The following is a 22,085-nucleotide window of genomic DNA, read 5'->3' as shown; positions in this document are numbered from 1 at the left end:
AAGTAAATATAATAATATTGACAAAGTATTCGGTAATTTGCGTTATTAAAAGTAAATAAGTCGTCCTCACTGTACATACAACACTTCTCCCATTACATCGGTGAAATGCACCGTGTAAGCTTCCGTCGAATGGTTCAGATTACGAAGCGAAGCGGTGCTTAAAGAAAGAATATAACAAACGAAGCTGCGTTCAAGGTTTTTTTTTGTGTTCTTAAAAAATACTTGAGAATAACTGCATCTCCGTTAACAGTTAAGCAATCTTTACACACGATAAGATAACACTTTGAACGTATCTTCGAAACAATATCTTCGCTAATGCGTTCAGCATCCAGCTATTTCCTCGTCAGTACAATTTCTTCTCCTTCGTATTAATTATATAACCGCAATGCAATCGCCGTGTGTGCCGTGCAGATAACGTAACGTGACGTAACGACACACGAGTAGATGTAACGCAATAGCAGCGTGTCTCTATTTTATCTGCATATTTCGTGGAGCGACGTGTAACCTGCGACATCCTGAATACGCGAGTACGAGTTTAAATGGGCGTTTAAATGAGCGTTTGTTGGAAATCGCTAGGAAAGTTCGAATTAAACCGAGTACTTTCTTTCTATACTTTCCGTGAGTTCTAGAACACTTTTTTTCTGCCGCGAATCCTTTCCCGTGGAAAACTAACGAGGAGTAATTTCCATGCAACAATATTATTCAATCGTCATCGCGCGGTGTTTTTACGAATTAACGAGCCCTCCACGTGGCGAGTGTAATCTTACGCTCGAGGATAGTTGCGAGTACGAGAACTATCAAATGTCTCGTGTACATTTGTTACGTTCCTGTAACAGGCAATCGTTCTGGAGAGCAGCGGTAACTGTATAAAAGGCGAGAGGCAAGAAAAATAGAAAGAACTTAGCAGCGTTTTACTTCTCCTTCACAAGCAATTTAAACGTCCAATCTAATTTAATTTTCTACATTTATAGCTCATTATTTAACAACATTAAAATTAAATTACGAGATAGATTCGTACGATTGCAAATGCAACTGAAAATGGATTAATCTTTTGTACTTGCTGTTTCTAATGTAAATAATAACGGTATCTGTTTCATACATTTAAATCGATCGTCTCTGTATGAAATATTATTGTATATTTTTATTTCTGTATTATTGTATCGATCAGAGAAAAACGACAAGAGCGTCACGTATTGTAACGTGTTCGTATAATTAAAGAAAAATTGTATAAGATTGCAGCATTATTGTCTTAATGTGCACTGCACTTTATTATATACACTCGCTGTATAATTCGTTTTTAAATTTAAAGAATATTTAAAGAAACGCATATCTCCAAGTTATCTGCGTAGCATAACCGACCTAAATTGCCATAAATTGTGCAGCCGATCTCTCTTCCAGAAGAGCGGCTTGTAGTCGGAGGAACTCGCAGTTATTGCCTTCCCAGAGGCGTAAAAAAGTTGAAGTAAAAAGGTGCAATGTTCAAAAATGCGTACATGTTCCTGTATATAAGCATGTCGTGACTTGTAAAAGACTGTAAATGATACACATGTGTAAAATTATTGAGAAAAATTTCATTGCGAAAATTCTGAAGATGATCCTTGGATAAATGAAAGGGAGAAAATATTTTTTCAAATAAAAATAACATCATGAAATAAACGAGTATTATTTCTCGAGAAATTTATTTCAAAGAAAATTTAAAAAGTGTTGTAATTCGCTTGTATCAATTAGTTTTTCTCATTTTAAGTATTTAATCAAAGAGATTATCGCGACTTATCGATATTAATAATTATCATCTTAGTAATTAAAATACAAAATTGAGATTCTGTTAAAGCAAATCCATTGAAATTCAAATCAAGAATATCGTATGTTTACTTCAAACTTAACAATTACGAAGAAATACGTCACTCACTCGCTCGTAACCTAATCTACCGTGTCGTGTGTTTCGTCAAATTAAAGCTCTTGAAGAATCTACTTCTAAATATCCTGTCAACAGAGATATGAGACTTATCCTCTGTACGAAGTCAAGAGCTCGCGGGTCTTTCAAACTCTTCCTTCGCATGGAATCAGTCTGAGACTTTAGATTAGCTCATGAGAGAATTAGCATGAACTTGACGCGAGGCTCGGGCGTAAAAGGCCATGAATGATGCGCATAATGTGTTAGACGTGAACAATGGGCAGCAGGCGTGTCGTCAGTACATATACACAACGTCGCCGATCCTCGTCACACATCCACGTTGCACCACCTATATCCTCCTCCCTACTATCCCCTGGTCGATCCTCTCTCTCTCTCTCTCTCTCTCTCTCTCTCTCTCTCTCTCTCTCTCTCTCTCTCTCTCTCCTCTCGCTGTTCCACCTTCCCGCGACAGCTCGTCCATCCGCGCATCGCTATCCTCTTCCTCCTTCCGCGCGTATGTATTTCTCTTCTTGTTTTCTTTTTTTTTTTTTTTTATTTTGAAAGCGGGATATACGTGGTCGGAACAGGAAACGCCATGGGAGAATGAGCAATCGGTATTCCGTGTGGCTGTGTCACACACAGCGGGCCGCAATATTGTAGAGAACGCGCGCACGTTATAACGAGACGTACTATAGCTCTGGCTACAGTTACGCTGGCACTGCCGGCAGTAGGAACACGTTCAATCGCGGGGAATGCGCTTCGAATTTGCTCGCCTCTTTCTCCTGCCCCTACGTCGTGCAAATCACGGCAAACGGCCGTGCGTCTCGCACGTACGCGCACGGATTGTCATCCTTTCTTGCCACGCGGAAAAACACTCGCGGACACGCCGTTCGCGAAGGTTTTCGCGTGCGGATTCACGATCAGATTGATCAGCCGAACTTACAATGCTCGCGGCTAATCATTTTTTTCTTGTCTTTAATTAATTTTTTTATTTAATTAATCTTTTTTTCAGTAAGTGTGTTAATGCAGGAATGGTAGATTTGAAGCTGAGAGATCATTCTACAAAATTTTGTAGTTAATATTTCACAAATTAATCAGAGATTGTGATGCTGTAATCGAGTTTTAATGTAAAATGTAGCTCTATTTGCAATTTTCAAAGTCGTATTGATTACAATATTAAGATAAGTATACAAAAAGAGGAGCATAAAATCACAGCACTAGATATTGTTTGTGAGATTTAATAAATCGTTATATACATCAATAAAAAATCTTTAGATGTTTCGGCCACAATAAATTCAACCGTTAAAAATATAAGTATGAATAAACGTGTTCTTTCATCTTGTAAAGGTACATCGTATAACATGGCATTGCTGAATTTAATGTCAGATTTTTGTAAATTTTGCGTTTTACTGTATTGTTATTGTATTTGTTATGGTATTTGTTATTTTACTGAAGATGGTCAGATTGTGTAGTTTTGTGCTCCTCTTTTTGTATGTTTTGATTTATAAACCACGTTTGTTATAATTATTTATATTAAGATAAAAATATATTTTCTATTTCTAAAAACGAGATGTAAATACAATTGATATTTGATTGACGTACGTGAAATTTTTAGAATATTTCTATCTACTTCCAAAGACGTAGATAAAATTGATGTTTAGTTTTAATTAATACATGGAAAAGATATCTACATGGAAATGGACGAGATACAAATAATTATATGTAGTTCTAATTAATGGGTGTATGATGTATTCTGATTTAACGCAATACGTCGTCGAAGGTGACTTTATAGATCACGATACATTCGTTCTTTTAAGGTAATCGCTGATTGTGAGCTGTTCAATGCTACTACGACGTGAAAAAATGTCACCGTTCCAACCGGACGCGCATAAACATAAACGCAGTTGCCGGGCACGGACGATATCGATTACGAAGGAGCGAATCGATATCGGACATGGATATGGATAACGGACATAAAATTACGAAGTATGAGGCTGTACATTCGGTATTTATCGCTAAAAGGCATTATTTGCTTGATAAATTTAATGGATCACCGCAAATTTTGTATACTGTTTTTTTCCTTTCATTTTTTATCCAATTTTTTCATCAAATATTTTGACAGCGTTAAACAAGCGATAAGGTCTTGTCGGAAATATCACCAAATATTTTCCGGGGATATCCATTGCACGCGATTAAAAAAACAAAAAAAAAAAAGACTTTGGAAAAAGCACGAGGATTGCATTTGGGTCGTTGCAATGTATACTAATGCAAAAACCGGCTTCCGCAAATGGAATTCTGTACGCATGCCAAAAAATGCGTCAGCCGCAATAACTACGGGCTTTTAGGACGTGTCTCGCATGAGATGCATCTTGCTTTAAAGCAGGGAAACTGGGGCACTCGCGGGGACAGGAGCGGGGGGAGGGTGATGATCCCCGATCACGATCTCATCTTTCCAAAGAAGAGCGATGGTAGACTCTTCATAGGATTGCAGACTAGTTTACGAGACCGGTGGACATTTCACGAGTTTATTTTCGGACCATTCACCGAAGCGACCTCTCGTTATTTAAAAGTACCCCGTGTCAATAGGGCACATTCATTCGCACCTGAGCGATATGATGCACCTGGGCGCAAGCTCGTGAATAAATTGACGGCGTTCCGCTCATATAGAACGGATCCGTCAACGTGTTTCATTATTACACCGTTAAACTTTCCTCGTACCATTAATAATCCATGGTGTTAATTATTGTCTACCTTTCTCCCGAACGCATCATCCGCTCCGACGCGACGTACCGTGTCGTAAAGTATTAACTGTCTAAGCCGAGGACAAACCTCGACGGACGGTCGACGCGTTCAGTTTATTAAGTTGGAGAATTAAAAGCGGACAATGCGGGCAGTTATGAGAGAGCGTGAAAACAACACGGGAACCAGTCATGCGGCGGAAAACTTGCAAAAGATTACATTTCGAGAGAGCCCGCATCCGAGGAAAGCACGAAGAGGAAGAAGAGGAAGAAGTGAAAGAAGGAGAACGAGAAGATGAATAACAAAACGAATAAGAAGACGAACTCTTAGCAAAATGACTCCTAAAGCATTGAGCGCGCGAGATAATACACTCTTCTCAAAGAGGATGCATTAATCGTGGAACTAAAACAAAAAAGAAGTTGGTAGGTACGAAGTTGGTGGAATGAAATTTCTTCGTTCGTTGCAAAATTAGAGAAGCTTGTATACGAGTACGAGCACCAGCTACTCGTGCCGTCGCACTTGAAAGAAATCTCTCTCTCTCTCTCTCTCTCTCTCTCTCTCTCTCTCTCTTTCTCCTCTCCGCCTTACGCCGTGTATCCATTTCGTGTCACGTTAGAATGCACGAAGAGGAGAAGAGAGAAAGAGGAGAGGAGAGAAAGTGAGAGGCTGCAGAGGAAAAGAGACAAAGAGAAGAGGGAGGGAGAAAGAGCGCGAAATTCAGCGAAGGTAGAAAAGAAGAGAGAATGAGGGATTAGCGGGGCAGAGAGCTCTGTCGAACTGCATACCGAGGAGCTGGAAAACGCATTGTTTAGGCTGCACTCACACCGGCTCAGGTGGGTGTGTCGCGAGCGTGAAATACCGGCGAAGTGACTTCGTCGAGTGAGGCTGCCAGCCTGCACTTCCAAGTGCTCGAGTCGCGCCGCAGATTCCAGCGGACCATCTCTATATCTGCGGGAGAGAAAGAAGGAGAGAGAGAGAGAGAGAGAGAGAGAGGGGGGGGAGGGGACATATTTGATCTACCGACCGACCGGAGATGCGACTCTCTCCACGGAATCGATTCCACTATGATCGCACTCTTCTAAGGCGCATTTCAGATTAGCCCACTTGTTCGTAGTTTATCGCAGATCGGATAATCGCTCGCATTTTTACATCGAGTTGAACGTACATCTCCGCAATACCTCGGAACTGAATGTTATTAGGTTATTACGAGCGCGGAATGCGCCGTGTAAAATGAATTCGCTTCGAAAATCCTTTCCTAATGTAAAAATGTAGGACACTAATTTCATTTCGGTCAGTGAGTTTAAAATTATTTTATTTTTTTAATTGAAGCCAGTGATTTCGAGAAATGTTTTATAGTTGTAATAGAATTGCGTTTAAACAATTCAATCGCGTAAGTAACATGAGATTTTAACGTATATATTGAGATTTAACGTACACATTTCACGTAATAATTTTATGTAACAATGTTTAATAAAGTCGCTATGCTAATGCGACAACTGAGAAGAAAAAGCGGCATTAGATGCAGCGTCGAGAAATATCGCATTGCAAAATAAAAACGATCCGGTGCTAAAACTGTGTCACATTCTTTTTTTTTCTCGCATTATTCTTAACTCGTAACTTTTCTAAAACTCGTAACCGGTTTTAATTAAAGAATATAATGAAAAAAATGAGTTCTAGACTTCCCACTGTCCTACTATGAGCTATCTTGCTCCATCTACACGTATATATCTTGTCTTATTCTTTTTAGTGTTTTCAAATGAAATTGCACCTTGCTTCTTCTTTTCCACAAATGTTCATTGCTATCGTTTATAAAAGTATGTATGTGGATGTATATAAATGTACGAACGTTAGTAGTGTATGGAGTTTGCTAAATCCAAATACGTGTGCGGATCTCAGTCATTCTTCTGGGAATTTAAAAAAAATCGCACTCCAAGTATGTTGATGGCGACATCCAACGGACATCGACTGAATTTATGCTTCGCTATCGCGGTAAAGCAGAGAACGCGGGGATCCACGAGTAATTCAATATAGATCCAAGTAATTCATCGAATCACTCTCTTCATTAAACAATCATCTCTCCAAGAGAGACGTACATTAGAATAGATAACATTGAAATCACAAATCCCGATTGGAAAAGCGATTACTCGAAATAACTATTAAGAAGTGCGACTCGCTCGCACTAAATTACGTCTCGATCATTCTATTAAATCGTGATCAATTATGTGGTCAAATAAGTAACGATAATATTAACGAGCGGTTTCGAGAACGGACGATAAAAACTTTTATCTCAGGCTATAAAGGCGAACGGGATGGTCATCGTTTAGTGAGTTAAGCGACGAATAACGGCGCATACAAACGCTACAGGATGACCCGATGGAAACGTAAAGGACGGTGGCTACAACGACGAGAAGTCGATTTGACCTGGAGGACACGGGGGCATAAAAGTTCGTCCTCGATCGCGCTTACAGTCGAATGTACTTACCTGCAAATTGGTTCGTCTCGCTCGTCCGGTGGATTCAGGAAATTGCCGTCGTTCACCGCCGAAGACGTCGATCCCCGCGGCGACCTCGGGCCGCCCTCCGGTTCGCCAATCAGCACTTCCGTTCGACCATTTTGGAAAGGGCTGCTCGACCGTCGTTCCCCGATTCTTCCGCTCTGTATCGGTTGCTGTCGGGCAAACGAACGCAAGTTGTATGTCTTCGTGAATTGACACACGGAACATCCGTACGAAACACCGTACAGTTTATCACATCTTTTATCTACAGGCTCTTCGAGTTAGCGGATTTCATCCTAAGCTTGCTCGGACGTTTAGTTAACTTTAGCTATCTTTGCAGCTAATAAAAATTTTGCTATATTTCTAAAAAACTTAAATTCATTTTGTCGCAATATGAATTTTAACTCTTCCATCAACAATATAGGGGTCTTCGAGAAACAGATTAATTTTTTTGTTGTTCTAGATTATATAAAAATTTGATAAAATCCTGATAACTCCAAGGCAAACAAGGAAGTCAAAATAATGTCAATTTGATATCATATTGACTGAATTTATGTCATTTTTTTAAACATAATTCAGTCAATATGATGTTATTTTGACTGTCTTGTTCTTCTTGTAACTGGTCGAAGATTTAATCGCAGCTTTTTATTATCATTCGGATAAAATTTGGATTGTAATTTACTTATTTTTTATAGATTTAAATTTATCTAAAATACACAATCAAAATATCAATGGTAATCAGAAAAATTTCAGTTGTAGATGAAAGATTAATTTAAAATAAAATGCACAATTTGATAATCCGATTGATCTATGCATACCCGGTTGATTCAATACATAAATCTCCATAACTGATTATTGATTGATGTGTTAAACGTACTCGAATTGTTTAACAAATAGAGTCGTTCTCGACTCGAATTCTCATTTAGCATAAATGTATATGAGAAAATATTTATAAAGAAAAATGGTTGTTGCCTGACGATTAATTTGGAGAAACAACACGTTTTACGGAACAATAAATAACAATAGCCTCGTGAAGACTCCCATTTAACGTGCCTAATGTTGGCAATTAAGTGTGATAAATTACTGATGGCGATTTACTATTCCGGAAACTGTTTAATAATTACTTAAGAAATCCTACGGATGTTGCTTATGCAAGCGACAAGCGATTAGTGTCGACATAACGTAATGTTGGGAAAAAACGTAAGGGAAAAATCTACAGTATTAATATAATTAAATATCTGCTAATTAATATATAATGTATATGTTACACCTATATTATGTATACTTTCCCAATTTTTTTGTTTATGCTTCAAAATTCATCATGAAAATTTAATCTAATGTTATATTTAATCATTTTAATGTTACTGCGGATATTTAAAAATAAACATCTCTTTAATAATTATCCTCTAATTAAAAACTAAATTTGTTTACATGTATATTAAAGTCTTTTAAAGAATAAATTACCCAAATACTGTTTTTCCCCTTGTATTTCTACACTTCTAAAGCAAACTGTAAGTTTACATTACCAAGAGGTTCGTCTCTTCGCAGCTGTGTTGCTTCTCTAAAGAGTCCTTCCGCTCCTGCGAGGTGTTTTCCACTCGGATATCCGCCTCTTTTCCTAATCCCTTGGGAATCGTACCGTTGCTAAGTTTGGTGGAAAAAGAATTCGTCTCCAATTCCCTGAAACAATTAAGACAAGGATGGATTAATTAATTTGTGACAATCAAATTAATCAACCAGTCGCCAATAAGTAATAATTATAACATAGAAAATTCTCCGACTTTCTCTATTGTACGAAATAAAAATGGGCCGCGCGAACGTATCGGCATTGTGAAAGGATATCAATCACGACAATCGCAATTTGTCACATCCGGTCGGTTACGATGCCTCCTATAGGCGCCGCATATATTTTCTCGCTTGCTACACAGACGTTGGTTTATTATGCTTTGACAGGAACATCCCAGGGGATATTAAGTCTTCGGAAATTAATTACAAGTATTGCGCCTGTGGAACGACATCATTCTACTGTATCCACGATACAAATTGTTTTTAATCGATCCTGAGATCCTGAGAATTCTGACATTAAGTGTAAATTTAAGAGTGAAATTTTTTTTATAAGAAGTCCCATTAAGTTTTCTTCTCATTATTAAGGAATAATGAGAGAGAGAGAGAGAGAGAGAGACCCCCCCTCTCTCTCTCTCTCTTTGTCTATAACAAAGTTTAGTAACAATATAAAAAGAAGAAAAGTGACTTACTTGTCCGCCAAAGTAACCGTAATTTGGCCATTCGATACGTCTTTTGAAGTGGAGTCTTCGCTCGTGGACGCTACTGAATTTATTGTCTGAAACAATAACGAAAAGTGATCCGTAATATATCTATGATTCTCACTGAATTTTATTCTCGACGAAATTGATCCAGAAATTAACTAACATCGCAATAATACCTTTATTTCAGTAATACCACACCAAATGTTGCGTGCTAATTTTTTGCAAAAAGGCTATGACAAACAATAAATTCTAGCGTATTTGCAATTTTTTTATTTGGTTACGATGATTGAAAATTTGATTGTATAAAGAGTTGTCACAATCACGCTATGATAGTACGTATTCAATTTAGTTTTATAAAAAATGGCTGATCGCACAGTTTCATTTTATTTTTATCGTGCTTCCGCACATTTCTGAGCAAAATACGATCCTCGTGTTTATCTCTGTCTCCAACGCGACGTGTAAATTTGCAACTCGCTTATGTCGCTTTACATTCCTTCTGAAGAACATAATTCTCTAATAAACTAATTCGTATAAAATGTAATAATTTCGTTAACATTATACAACACGTTATTGAGTAAAATCCGAAATCAATCATTCATATTTAGTGAGTAACGACTTGATATCATTCTGAAAAAGAACAATTATTTTTCTTTTTAAAATATTTTTTTTTTTTTAAATATATGATAGCAGTACGAAATTTCGTTCATAATTTAATTTCGTTTTGCTGAAAAATATCTTTAAAAATAAAGTAATGTGAAAAAAAAATAGTATGTAAATAATCTTCCACAGAGTTTATCTTTTTTCATTCAAATAATATAAATATTATAAATTACACATTATATAATATATTCTTATATCACTAAAATTTCGTCTATTTATAGCAATAGAAAATTGAGTTATCATTTTGAAATGGTGTTATACATTGTCTAAATAGAGATTACATGTAGATGTACGACATAGCAATTTAGAGAAAATCTCATCAACCTGAAATGTCTTAAGCACCTTGTTCATATATCTTAATACATTCTAACATTAATATTGTGGAAAAACTGACGTGGCAAAATGGCCAGACAATTTCCCAAATGGCACCACCATCGTCGACAATTAACCGAAGGTCTCTTAGCCCATCTTCCACTTACTCGAATTACGCACTGATATAAAGAGAGCTAGGGAATAATATGCCGCATTGTTGATAGCGATACGGCTAATCGTGCTGGGAATGATACGAACCGTAATATCAAGAAAACTCGTTAACGGTTGTGTTACGACATTCTCGTACGGTTTCCGTTCCGAGATGTGTTTCGCGCGATATGTGAGAACCCGATGCGTGCCTGCTTACGCGAGATTTTAACCCGCATGCCGTATCGCGATCACGCGAAACGATCCCGCATGCGACCTTAAAATATCTCCGTCGGAACGCGGTTAATAACAACAATGCGCGAAACTTTTCTCAGACGAACCGGTTTCCAAATGATCGTTAATGTTCGATGAGTATCTCTCGAAAAAGATAAAAAAAGAAATTTTTATAATTATAAAATTTTTATAATTATAATTATAAAAATATAACATTATGACACAATATCACGAAAATTATTTCTATAATATAAGCCACAAACGTTAGTTGAAGTTGAACTTTCACTAATGTAATAGTTCTTGATCGAAGCGGGTTTAAATGCAAGAGTGAATAAAGTCAATTTTCACCAACTCATATTCAACTGGAAATGTATTTGGATGTAGAATTATAACCTGAGGCAGAATTATGGCATTATTAATCGCTCTCGGAGAGATTCAAGTCAATTTCAATAAACGATCTCTATATTTCAGAACTAAAAAAAAATCTATCGTCCAAAAGTGAATAGAATAGTTTACTTTCATCTATTTAACTAGATTTTTCTAGATACGATTTTTGTTTTATTCTCGATAATAAATATAAAAATGTTGAAATAGGAAAAAAGAATCTGTCGGACGAAAACTTGAAAGTATTTTCACGCGTCTGTAGCGTCGGCGTTCACCGGGATTATATCGGTTCCCGTCACTGCTCAAAAGTACGATACTTTTGAGTGAAGTGTCGGATGGCACCAATATTTGTCGCTCGGTTCACCAACTCAGCGAAAACGTCGGGTATCAATACAGCTCGGACAGCTTAACTCTCGCAACGCTGCCGCGAGTCGCATTGTCGCGCATTGTGCTTACGATAATACGCTCGAGGGCGAGGAATTCCCTCTCTTTCTCTTCTCAGAGCGCATATTATATTTTCCGCGTAATTTCCCCACAATGACGACGTAACTCTTTAGCGTCATGGCTAAAATCACGAGGGTGTCATCGGCGAAACTCATTATTGCGTAAACCGAAGTGCCCAAAGGTTTCGGACGGTCGCAAAGAATCGCGCGAGCGAGCGACGCGTTTTGTATATAACGCGATGCAATGAGAAACGCACACGCTTACTCGATACACTCCTGTAAACAAGGCCGCGCATAATCACCATCCGCCTCTCACTCCGCGCTCATTTGCTTGGCATATTCCACATTTCATAAGCAGCCTCCGTGACGACTCCGCTCGCTCGCGGCCGATCGATTCATTTGCACGCGGATACGTCGCCGTGTACGAGTATAAACGATAAGAATCGCCGGAAGAAACGTACACGAGAAACGTGCGATGTCTTTTAACGTAACATCTTTGACTGTTACTCGCGCGTGATTGTCAGATTGTATTTGGATCGCGGCATTCCTGTCAACAGCGGATTAAGGTCACGGGCGGAAATTGATTTTAAGGCGTATCGCATAAATAGAGAAATTTTTAAGCGAGTTAAATATTATTTTGTTGAATAATTAACGTGGGGATCTCTAAAAATAAGAGAAGATCGAACGTGATATAAAACCGCCTGGCGGAACGCGGCGTATTAACGGTAACGTTTCGTTTATATATATATATATATTTTTTTTTACGGAAAGCAGCCAGACATATGTAACAATTGATTAAAAAATCTTCCAGAACTATGAGAGAAAAATTGAACGCAACGGTGGATCTAAAAACCGGCTCCGGCGCAATCTGTGTAAAAAGATGATTTCTTTTATTCGGCACAGTGTGAGAGGTGCACGAGATCGTATCTCGGCGGGGCCATCGAATCGTTCGAACATGATATTAACAGGCAATTTGACTAATTACGTGTCTCGTTCTTACATACCCGTTGATGTAAAATGCTATGGATGTCGCGCGGTTGGATCTTCTGGAGTGCCGTCAATTTCTGCAGCCTCTCCCTCGCGTTCCTGCGAACAGAAGAAACGTCCGTTTGAAAAGCTTGTCGCCGCTTATCCTTGGGAAGTCGAACGAGATACCGAAGTGAGTCACGGAAGTCAATCCTTTATCGCGCACGAAAGTTTCGTGTTTTCGTTCGACGCTTCTCTTCTACCTTTCTCGACAAACGCGCGCGACACGACTCTGTGTTTGCAAATTACTACTGAAATCTTTTGTGAAATCTTATTCGCGACGGCGACGAGTGATTATCCGTTCTCATTAAATGTACTTTCACAGAAGTTAATCAGGCAATCCGAAGCAATTTAATGGACGTAATTTTCTCAGATGAGTCGTACAATCGAACGGTTCGGTCTTTTCACGATCGAAATAAATCGCGTCTCCGAACGGATTAAATATAATAACAGATTTTGCATTCGAGAAAAAAAATGATAATAGAATAAGTAACATGAATTAAGAAAATTAATTCTATCGTATTATTAATATCGCGCTGCTAATAGTAATATCATACCGCGTCTACAAAGGATAACGTCAACTGGATCGATATTAGTAAAGAGTAAAAAAAAAAAAAAAAAACCGAGAGAGAAGATACCGGGGAGAGCGAATTCCCTGATTTTACGACACCTCATCACGAGCTGTCATTATCGGCTCGATTCGAACGCATGCTGCTTTCGAGCGATTCTCGTGACATTTAGATGACGCATTCTCTCGTTCGATCAAAAACACGTTCGCCCGCTGGACACTGCCGCCTTTTATGTGACGTTTAATCGATACACGATTCCGCCCCGACAGGAATGTATTTACTAGAAGCGGGGCACTAGATCTCGCATACGTGTGTACATTATGTCACGTATACAACGTAGACGTACGGCTATAACGTTGCGCTCAAGATGTGCACCCGTCCCTTTTATACTTTAGAGTTTAGTATAAAAAGTATATCTCTCTCTCTCACCTTTCGACGGCGATAACCCAGGCGTCTCGTATCCGCCCACTTCCGTTCGGCCCGTCCAGCTCCTCTGTCGGGAATTCACGAAGAATTAATTAGGCAAATTTATCGCGCATTTAACACGCGTCAAAGAAACCATTACCGGGCCACGGCTATAGTCAAATATAGCGGCGGCCGTGTAACGGAGGTGAATGGAAATAAGTGAAGCGCATCCCCGTTTTTCTTTCTCGCATAAGCCTGACAAATTCCCTTCGTTTCTCATTTACTCCGCGCGAGAGGCTCACCGTGTTTCCATTAATTTAATATCTCTCTCGCACGGGCAGCGCTTTCCTTTCATTTTTCCTTTTACTTTCGCGGGAGGAGACCACGTTGCGGGCATTCTTTTTTTTTTTTCTTTTTTTCTTTTCTTTATTCCCGTCCTCGGTAATCCGAGGTCCTGTTATTTCTTTCAGAATATAGCGAAAATTATCTTTATGCGACACGCGACGCGACGACTGAATTCGCCGCCATCGCGCGACGAAAAACGACTTTGTGCACGCGCGCATAAAGTCCACATTGTCCTCGTAACTTTTTGCCCATCGATTTATTTATATCGTCCCTTAGCGGGGAATAACTACGGACCTACCGCGTATCAACCCACTTTTCTATAAAAAAAGAAAAATCTAATCGATCGTCGGCTACCGTTCTTAGTGCAGGCCGCATCTTCGTCGGCTTCCTCGTCGTCGATGAATTTTATAGTGGACAGATCAAAATGCTTCGCCACGTCATCGGGTTCCAGTTCGTAATTCGAGGCCTCCGTGAATTTCGGTGGAGGATCGTCGACGATCGATTCGTCGACAACGATCGATCGGCTATCGTAATCCGAACGCGACGAGCAGCCGCAAAAAATTAGTTTGCGAAAAAATTTCGACATGCTCATATCCTTGCGTCGAACAAAGAATTTTTACTGAACGTACGTAAATTTTTGTGTTCCACTTGACTTGAAAATTCCGACACTTTTTTAGCGAACTATGCGTTTATCTTTTTAATTGACATTGGACTGCATTGATTTAAATCTATTTTTAATTACGTTCTATTTATAAGAGAGAGAGAGCGTGTAGTCTTAAATATACACATTTCTGCGAAAGAGGTACATATACATATATATGGATGTAAAACAACTCGAGAGAGGTGCTTATCTTTTAATGCAAATGATGATGTCTCACGTGTCTAATTTAATATTTCAAAAGTCATAATTTGCTCGCTATTTCCGAGTACGAAATTTCGTTTTTGTGTAACTCTATCTAGACCATTAAATTCATTATGCAATATTACTTCTACCTCTTTGCTACATGGGTAATATTATTCTACTTTTTTTTTTTTTAAATTAAAACAAGAGCAGCAAAGAAACGATAACAATATCGCATCTGCATTTGATGCATTGGCATTTCGAAAAGTCATAATTAGCAATCCAGTAAATCAATTCGTCGTTTACACTGGTTACAATCGATTGGCCAACTCGTTAACAATATTCGGAAACTGATATCGGCACCATTTGAACACTGAATGAAAAGCTCGCGCCGAGACTACCGAAAGGTTCCATGAAAGAGGACGGTATTCGCGTGCACGTGTCACGAAACTAGAAAATAAACTCTCCGCCACAGCCAGCGACTGAGAATGGATAGCACGGACGCATTCAAGGAGTTTATATTTGGAACTACACGCTGGCACAGACTATAAAAATTGACAGAGAGCGCCAGTTCAACGTACTAAGAACGGCAAGGAATATACAGAATGTTTAAAGAATTTGCAATACCTTAGCAAAAATCGCCGAAATTCTCGCGAAGGTTGAAAGAACAAACGCGAAGTCGATAGAATGTCGGGGCATTCTTAAATTCTTCAAATACGTATAGACCTTCTTGAGATCGTATCAGTCTTTTTGTTACTAGTTGATGTGATCCCCGACCTGGTTTTCTCGCAATCCGCTTTGGTGCGAACGACGAAGCTGATTAAATGTATGTCTGGCGCGATTTTCATTCTGAAGAGAGAAAGAGATTTCAAGATGTTCTATTCCGTCTATCGGGAAATTTTCATGGGCAATAGATTCAATTTCACGTTTTTTTCCATTTTATGTTTTTTTCGCATTTTAAATATTTGAAAAATAAAATTGTTGATAAAACTGATAAATTGATTCTTCAAATATCATTAAAATGATTATCATCTCTGCGAAAGATAATTAATATTTTCTTTTTCGATTCAGTCAATTAACAAAATTGAATTTCTCTCATAAAATTCACTCGCCCATTTTCCAATCGTTTCGACAGCTTTTGATATTTGCTTACAGTTCATACACGTTATGAGTCAATATATCGCGTATATATATATATGTGTGTGTGTGTGTGTGTGTGTGTGTGTGTGTGTGTGCATGCGCCATGCACTTCGTACTTCATTCATTGTCTTCTTCCCGCAAACGTGTACATCTAACATAGTGTGCGTCGCAATTGCATATCACAGGAAACGCTCTAGGCCAAGTCTCGGTGAAGCTTTCCGTGTCACTACCTGCATATATTCATTGCCTTAAAGCCTTTTGTGCTTTACCGAACGACAGAAGGAACGCGGTGGCGAAGAAAACTCGCAACAGTTACTGCTCTGGTTCCTTTTCAAAATGTTCTGGCTTGGCTCCAAAATGTATTCGGATATGGCACGGCAATTCGGAGAAAGTGTGTTTTCGTCTGAAAGCACACCCCGTTTTTCCCGTTTTATTGTAAAACGGTTCTGACATTTTGTGACAAGCATGATTGTCACATGAATATAAGCGTGATGCGCAAAAATTCAACTTTGATGAAATTTATCTTGGGATAAGAAATATTAACTGTGTCAAGTCAAAATATTGGCAATAATTAACCGATATTATTTAAACGATAATTGTAAATAAATATTATTTAATTTGGATATATATGTATGTATCTGTATTAATCCTAACTTTTATTAATGTTCCTTAATACTATAAACAATAATTTAATTACTAAATTTTTTAAATAATTTGGTAATTAAAAAAGAGATATGTAGTTTCTGTAATAATATAACATAAAACATAAATTACATAATCACAAATCATCTGCAATTAATTTAATACCTCCACACAATTATTATTTATAATTTAATATTGTATTACATAATTATAAATAGTAATTGCGATATCACTATTAGTTTATTAATACAAGTTAAGTGTAATGGAATACGTATTGGATGAATGTGCAAATACTTCGTTAGCGGTAATTCCCCGCTTAGCGTGGCATATATTGCCGCCTTATTCTCAGTCCGTGTTTACAATGAATAAGACATTCGTATGAATATGGCAAACGGAATTCAGAATCAAATCGTATTTAGCGTTAAATGCGAAGCACAATAGAGATACGAATGCAGGTCAAAGGCAATGGCGGAGATAGGGCTAAGATAAATGAAGAGGCATTACGTTCGCAAATTCAGTGACACGATAAATTCGGGTCAAGCAATGCGTTGCCACGGTATCAACGTTGTCTAGAGTAGTTTCCTCAAACGATCCGCAGAAATCTACTTCGTCGGAACGGTAACTAGATGCTCGACATATGTCGTATATATATATGTATACAGCACGGCAATCAACCACGTTACGTTAAGTAGGCTTTACCCCAGTACTTAAGCTGGACCGCTTTCTGAAAGGTTCCACGAGTTCAATAGTTGGACAGCGATTAACTTGAGAATAATTAAAGCCGGTCAATCCCTGCTAAAGTACGATGCTCGAAACCGTTAATCGTATTTTCTATCCTGTTGAACAAATACATGAAATTAGCGTGTTTCCTAAAATGTGATTGATGTAAAAAAAGAAAGGAAATCCCATTTTCGTCTTTCCCTACTTTAACGTTTCGTATCTTGAATTCGTATATATTTCGCTCTTTGACGTTATCAAGCTAAATAAAGACAGTATATAGGTAAAGTTAGACTTTTCTCACGTGCGAGTAATTATTAGAAATTGCGCCTTAATGACTAAAAATAATCGTCCCTAAAATGTGATGGAAAAACGATTCTGACACCTTCCATAAATTATAAAACGACATTTAAGAACTCTGTACGTCATTCGTAGATGCGAGATACTATTTATATGTAAAGATAATACAATGAGAACTGTACCAATGTGCGAAATGGCTTCGATCATATGAGTAGTACGGCTTGACGCAAGAGGAGGCGAAAACCAGTTTCCTAACTGTATAGGCTGTGCCACAGTCATGTATATAGTGTACATATATACGTACAAAGTCAAGCAATGGAGAAGCATGCCTATCGAGGTTTGGACATTTGATCTATGAATATTTGTACTCTGTGTATAATCGCCTAAATCCATTACCACACTACTGTCAATTTCTAATCGATAAGATAAATTTTTAAAGACAAATAATTCAAGTACTTTTTAAAGAAGACTTAAATAATTGTTAGTACAAATTAAACGCACTATTCATAAAGACACTTAGAGTAAGAATTAAATTTTATTAGATTATTTTACGAACATATAGTTTTTATAAAATAATCTAAATTCTTATAAAATAATAATAATAGATTATATAATCTAATAACTCAATTAATTTTCCATACATATAACAATCGAAAAATATTGTTTTGATTACAATGTGATTAGAAATTTTAAATCCTCTTTAATAACATAATTTTAATTGGAAATGTTATAAGTACATGCACTTTTATGCATCCCAAAGTAACTGGCAAACAAAATTTTAATTTCGTCTGCATTTTAAATATATAAGGTCACTATATATATATACACTTCTCTAATTACTGCAATCACTTTTAACGATACTGTAGACAACAAATAAACCAAGCGATGAGTACTTTGCTAACATTTCGAGGAAAATTGTGCACATCGCAAATTTGCATATATGTATATAAAAAGTAATTAATCATCTCCTTTTTTCCTCGTTTCTTTCTTGATAATCATTTCTGTATATATACACTTTTAGTATGGTAATGCAAATAATACAAAATTAAAAATTTAAATAGATAAAAGACGATTAAATAAAGTGGCATTTGTTTAGTTTCTCCGCGGTGGATTACGTGAAACGGCTGGTAAATTGTCGGAACGAAAGGCATTACTCAAGATTATTGAAGGTAATAGAGAAACAATCGCTAACGGTTCGCTTACTTTTACGAGCGCGATAACTGTTTCCCGAGATGTATCGAATCCAAGACGATGATTTCAACGTGCGCGACAGTTAGCCTGCCAAAGTCTCAAGAAACTATGCGTGTCAGTTGGCGGATCAATATATCGAGTATATCGATCTAATCGCATTGGTACGCACTATTGCGTAGTCTAATTGTAAGTATCCAATTTTGCCATGGTATATAATTCAACCCAATAATCATTGTGGTCACAATAATGATAGACAAAATCACTTGAAACAAAAAGTGAAAGTTTGCTATAAAAAGATGCATGTATGTATAAAATACAACCTCTTTTCAAAGTTACTATTACCATTCAATAAAATTATATTAATTCTCATCTAATATATCTGCAGTACGTAATCATCGATGATTATGTCAAACGAAGGGAAATAAGCGGGGTTGGGTGCAACGTCTACCAGCGATTACATGACACTTATTCAACGCGTTACATCATTGCGTTGCGCGGAGGTACTGGAAGCTGCGGAATGCCGGTATAAGACCCACTTATGGAGTTACAGACGGCAATGACGGAAATAGCAAAAAATCGCGCAGTCAGCATTTTCACGAATGTTCAGAACGAATTTCTTTGCGGTGTATCGCAATTTATTTTTATAAAATTCTATGATATTAATACATAGCTTTTTCTTCATAATTTCCAGATTCTTTTTCGAATAATATGACTTATATTTATCAACTGCATAGATTATTCAAAAGAAAAAAGTCTAGCAAATATACCGAATATAACTCTGGCAAGAATACAAGTATGTAGTTTATTTAGATCCATCCAGTTATTATACAGTATTATTGTATTCCATTAGTTGTAACAATACTGCAATGTAGGAAATAAATAAAAATTTCATTGTATTATTCAGTGACCGGTTTTCCTGGTAAAAATCCTGATATGCAATTTGCGTAAACACCTTCCCAGTTATTGTTTAGTATTAATAAATTATAATATTATTAGTTAAAATACTGCATAGTCCATTTATTTAATAAATGGATTCAGATTTTGTGTATCTTTTGTGCGTATATAACTGTAAGTAAAGCGTTACATTTTGATTGGAATCATTCAGTTATTGTATAATGTTACTGTATTCTCATTAGTTGTAACAATACTGCAGTGTAGAAAATGAATAAAAATGTTATAATTTTATTCAATGACTGAAGCAATTTTCCTAGTAAAAGAATATGTAATTTGCGTAGACACCCGCCCAGTTATTGTTACTATTAAACAATTATTATTAATTAAAATGCCACGTCCATTTGGTCAATAAATGGATTCAGATTTTGCGTATCCATTGTGTATAGAACTCCAGGCGAAGCGTTACATTTTGATTAAAATCCTAAATAGTTTTATTTTTCAGTTACTAGACAGAAGTCTAATAAACTGTCCAGTAACTGTTGAAAAAAGTCCATGAAATTTCTACCAGGGAGTAACTGCTATATAAACGACACAAATATAAAACACGTATATTTACGTCTACGTTATATAATACATCTATATGTTTGTTGGGTGCACTTGACAGAGAACCAACGCAGCGCGGATTTCGGGCTACGAATGCGATACCGATCGACGGCAATCTGTTTTTGCCGTCTGGTTGTGCGAAAAAGTGTTTTGCAGCATTTTGGGCTGTCTTTTTTTTTCTATCCCGCAATGCGTTACTGATTTCATCAGAATTCAACAGGTTGGGACGAAAACAATTTAGCGCGCATCACGAAGGAAAGTGCGCGCGAGACGATTTAAATCGATCGTGCCTAATTTATACGTTTGGCGACCGATCTGTTCCCGGGTCGCTCTCGTTCTCGATTTCTGCCGCATACCTATCGCGTTCTCGCACGCGAGCGCATTGGCACGCGTATACGGGGTATATACCCGACGTGGAGTGTAAGAAAGAAACGATACCACGTCCTGGATTCCAATTTTCTTCGACGAAAATTTCATTTCGAAACCGTCGCTCAGCGTTCCCAACGTCGAACGTTCCGATAATCGAGTCACAAAGTGAAAACATCTTGTGCCAAACGTCATCTGTTTTTTTTTATCCCATTTTCCCGAAGCTTATCGGGGAGAAACATATCGGGGAGGGGGGGGGGGGTCGTCTCATTCGCGATCCATTTCAAGTTCTATCCAAGTGAGATCTCGATCGAAACTCGACTCGAACTCGTGCGGAACGTCTCCTACGGAGGAAGCATTCCCGAATTCAAGGAACGTGGAATCGTTAAGTTTCTTCGCTCGCCGTTCACCGGACACCCCGTATATATAATCCGCTCCGGTTTCCACCGCACTCGCTCGACTGCATCCCGACTGCCTCGCACTCGTAAAACTCGTGCCTCTCTCGTCTTATGTACCGGCTTCACGCATCTCCCGTTTTCTACTCTCCTCCGTCACGTCCATACATCGTTTCGGTGAGCGGCGCTTCCTCGTTTCCGTGACGGCGCGGCCTGTACATTCAGGAGCGCGCGCGAATACGCCCATGCCACGACAATACGCGTTTGACACGCATCGTGGGCAGCGCGATTGTTAGCTCGCGTCGGGAAAAGAATAAAAAAAAAAAAAAACACACACATTCCGCATTATTCGCTGTACGCATGTGTGTACGGAAGGCGGATGTACGGCCGCGCGGATGTTGCCCGACGTGAAAAATCACGCGGGGCCGGTTCACTGGAAAGAGACTCCCATTTTTCTAACTCATTTGTCTAACTCACCCGCATCTAAGTACGTCACAATTCATTTTTATCGATCAATTCGCGTGTATGGTTTATATTACATTATATATAGAATTTAAATAATAAATGTACTTATCGCAAAAGTGAGATGTAACAAGGCCCGTTTTTATAATATATCGTTATCTAAAGATTAAAGTTACCGAGAATAAATGTGTGAATAAATTTTATTGATAAATTTTTTGGTATCGTCTAATTTTTAGGCAGCTATCTATATATTAGGTCTGTTAACGGTTTTTGTATTTTTTATACCTCAGTGTTTTTTTGCTTTTTCTCTTTTTAACGTGAATATATATCTGTTTTTAAATCTGCAAAAATTTGGGAATTTCAAGCGACACGATCAATCTATTGTAAAACGGATTTAAATGTGTATGTGTACTTGCAAGGGAAAAAGAGAAGGGATTGAATGTTTTATAACTTGCTTTTACAAATAACTTTGCATATACAAATTGGGATAGTTCGAAAGATATTTCTCATAGATCAATTTTAATGGATAAGTTTGCATGTCATAAATAAATAAAAAAAAAAGATGCATACGTGACGTAACAAACAACTGAAAAGGATGAACAAAATTCGAAAGGA

At 37.7% G+C, this 22,085-nt stretch overlaps 1 protein-coding gene across 3 annotated transcripts in view; it reads right to left on the bottom strand.

Annotated features, from left to right (window-relative positions):
- Positions 1–22,085, bottom strand: part of LOC105146830 (protein PALS1) — a 71,006-nt gene that overhangs the window by 38,240 nt on the left and 10,681 nt on the right. For 2 of the 3 annotated variants that reach the window (XM_087402576.1, XM_087402578.1), the window contains exons 4-8: positions 13,599–13,662; positions 12,579–12,660; positions 9,383–9,468; positions 8,654–8,807; positions 7,116–7,300 (exon numbers count right to left, since the gene is read on the bottom strand). In XM_087402576.1, the coding sequence (XP_087258702.1) occupies positions 7,116–7,300; positions 8,654–8,807; positions 9,383–9,468; positions 12,579–12,660; positions 13,599–13,662 (571 nt within the window). Of the gene's footprint in view, positions 1–7,115; positions 7,301–8,653; positions 8,808–9,382; positions 9,469–12,578; positions 12,661–13,598; positions 13,663–14,273; positions 15,226–22,085 lie in introns of those variants that run through there. The other variant, XM_087402579.1, reaches the window with a different exon arrangement.

This window comes from Acromyrmex echinatior, chromosome 2 (assembly GCF_024713525.1).
Source record: "Acromyrmex echinatior isolate Ae372 chromosome 2, ASM2471352v2, whole genome shotgun sequence".
Classification (NCBI taxonomy): domain Eukaryota; kingdom Metazoa; phylum Arthropoda; class Insecta; order Hymenoptera; family Formicidae; genus Acromyrmex; species Acromyrmex echinatior.
This window is presented reverse-complemented; position numbering and strand designations above follow the sequence as displayed.